The sequence below is a fragment of the Sinocyclocheilus rhinocerous genome, unplaced genomic scaffold, assembly GCF_001515625.1.
Source record: "Sinocyclocheilus rhinocerous isolate Xijiao unplaced genomic scaffold, SAMN03320098_v1.1 scaffold57, whole genome shotgun sequence".
In the NCBI taxonomy this organism is placed as follows: domain Eukaryota; kingdom Metazoa; phylum Chordata; class Actinopteri; order Cypriniformes; family Cyprinidae; genus Sinocyclocheilus; species Sinocyclocheilus rhinocerous.
Window position 1 is genome coordinate 1,912,408 of NW_015652130.1, and position 2,165 is coordinate 1,914,572.

The 2,165-nt window shown below is 34.7% G+C and overlaps 1 protein-coding gene across 1 annotated transcript in view; it reads right to left on the minus strand.

Annotated features, from left to right (window-relative positions):
* LOC107713530 (receptor-type tyrosine-protein phosphatase gamma-like) overlaps positions 1–2,165 on the minus strand; it is an 88,112-nt gene that overhangs the window by 27,367 nt on the left and 58,580 nt on the right. Inside the window, exon 8 of the mRNA XM_016519064.1 lies at positions 1,568–1,763. Within this exon, the coding sequence (XP_016374550.1) occupies positions 1,568–1,763 (196 nt within the window). The remainder of the gene's footprint in view (positions 1–1,567; positions 1,764–2,165) is intronic.

The window sequence follows — 2,165 nt, forward strand, 5'->3', positions numbered from 1 at the left end:
GCTTCTAGAGAGCATTTGATTGGACAGAAAGTTTCATGAGAAGCTGAAGTACGATGTGACGTCAAAAAAATCGTTGAGCCGTTTTGGCGGAAGTGACGAACTGCAAGCTTTGAATGCTTATATCTTCTAAATGCGAATTTTGTCACTGTTTTGGAGCACACTGCCTTATAGATAACCTTAAGACTAACATATTGATACTAACACCCAAAAAACTTTAATTTTGATTTCATGGGGACTTTAAAATGAACTATTTATTAGTTCTTTATCAACAAATAGTCAGTAAAAGGACATGTTTGTCCTCCAGAAAATGTAATAATTCTGTGTTCTACATTTGTAATATTTTTTTATATGAGCTTTGTATCTTTTTACAACCCAGTTAGCCAAATAAATACAATTCAAAGCTCAGAATTTGTGTGCTATTGTTATTTTTTAAACTGAATTTACACATCAAATGAAATATTAAATTAATAAATGAATATTGGTTTGTAGTTACTGATAAATTTCACATAAATAAAAAAAATACGTTTGATTATTTTTTCTTACAACTTTGGCAACAGGGTTGAATGATTGAGCTTCAAAAGGCAATAAACTGCCAAATTTGTGTAAAAATTAAGACATTGGTTTATCAATAACTACAAAGCAAAATGTAATTTAAATAATATAAAATTATTTAAATTGATGTATATATATATATATATATATATATATATCACTAATTAAATTCATAGTTTTGTAGTTATTGATAGTTATTTATAATTTATGTAAAAATTTAGACATTTTGTGGATTGGTAAATAACATAATATCAAACTAAGCTCAGCATATCTAAGAATTCTCACAACAAAAACATCATATTTGTGCTAATTCTTTAAAAAGAAGCAGACAAAAGTGTACCGTACTCAAGGAAAACGCCATGGAATAAAGCATTTGAAACCGAATGAAAAAACAGAAACAGAAAAACACTACGATAAAAAGATGTATTATTGCAAAGGGTTTTCACAACCGCTTGCTTGGAAAACGCCAGAACTGCTGTTTGGCCACACAGTGTTCATTTGTACGAGTTTATTTTTAGAGGGAATATTAATGATGATTATTCCGCCTTTCGGCTGTGTTGCATCACTCCCGACTTCATCACAACCAATAGCAATCAATTCCCTCAGCCGGAGAGGAAAACAACGCTATCATTAACGCACACAGTACAGCGTCCCCCAGTTACTGGCTCGGCTCGGAGCACTGCGCTGCTGTAGTCACTGCATTAATAAATCCTATTTATTCAGTCTGTCTCAAGAGCAATGGATATCCCAAAAACAACCAGCTTTGCACTTTATGCATGAGACGAATGAGAAAAAACCCCAACAAGACGTCTATGAAGTACAAAACTGAACTATAGATTTAGCCAAGAGAAATAAGCACAGTTCCAGTGGTAAATGTACAGATGTTTGATTCATAAAGACGGTTTCCTGAAATAGGATCCTTTCGAAGGCTATGATGTCTCTTATTTAAAAATGAAAAGCATGTATCCTTCTTTCTTCATTGGTCAGGCCATTTTAGGGAAGAAAGCCACCATACCTCGAGAAGTTTCTGAGTCTGCAGCACTGGCCATGCTGTCTGTCATGAGGTCGGGCATCCAAGCATCCATCAGAGTCGATTTGAAGATCTGCCGGCTGCCGAGATCTTGAGTGGGCCGATGGTTATTCCTCAGGTAATCCACGGACTTCACATGATCCTGCTGCTCTGTGGTGAAGATGGAGTAGAACGCCTCCAGCTACAGCCAAAGAGAGAGAGAGAGAGAGAGAGGCAGAAAGACAAAGAATAACATTATCCACGAGTTTAATCATGATTTTCTGTTTCATTTCATCATTTTTTAGGTTGGCTTTGCAAGGGAATGTATGAATTTATTTTCAGAAGTGCATGCTGGGTATGACTTTGTGGCTTTACTCTGAATAAAGCAGGTAGAAAAGTAAAAGATCGGAACGGATAAGTTCATCCATGTTAGCTGTTTCCAGAGTGAGATTTGGGAGTGAGGTTGATGTATTCAGAGTGAAGTTAACCATTCAGTCATACATCAATATAAAAGTATATAAATTATTATACTACATTTTTATAGTGATTTTTTTTTTTTTTTTTTTTGGTTGTTTGGGGGTTTTTGGAGGGTTCCTGTTTTTGT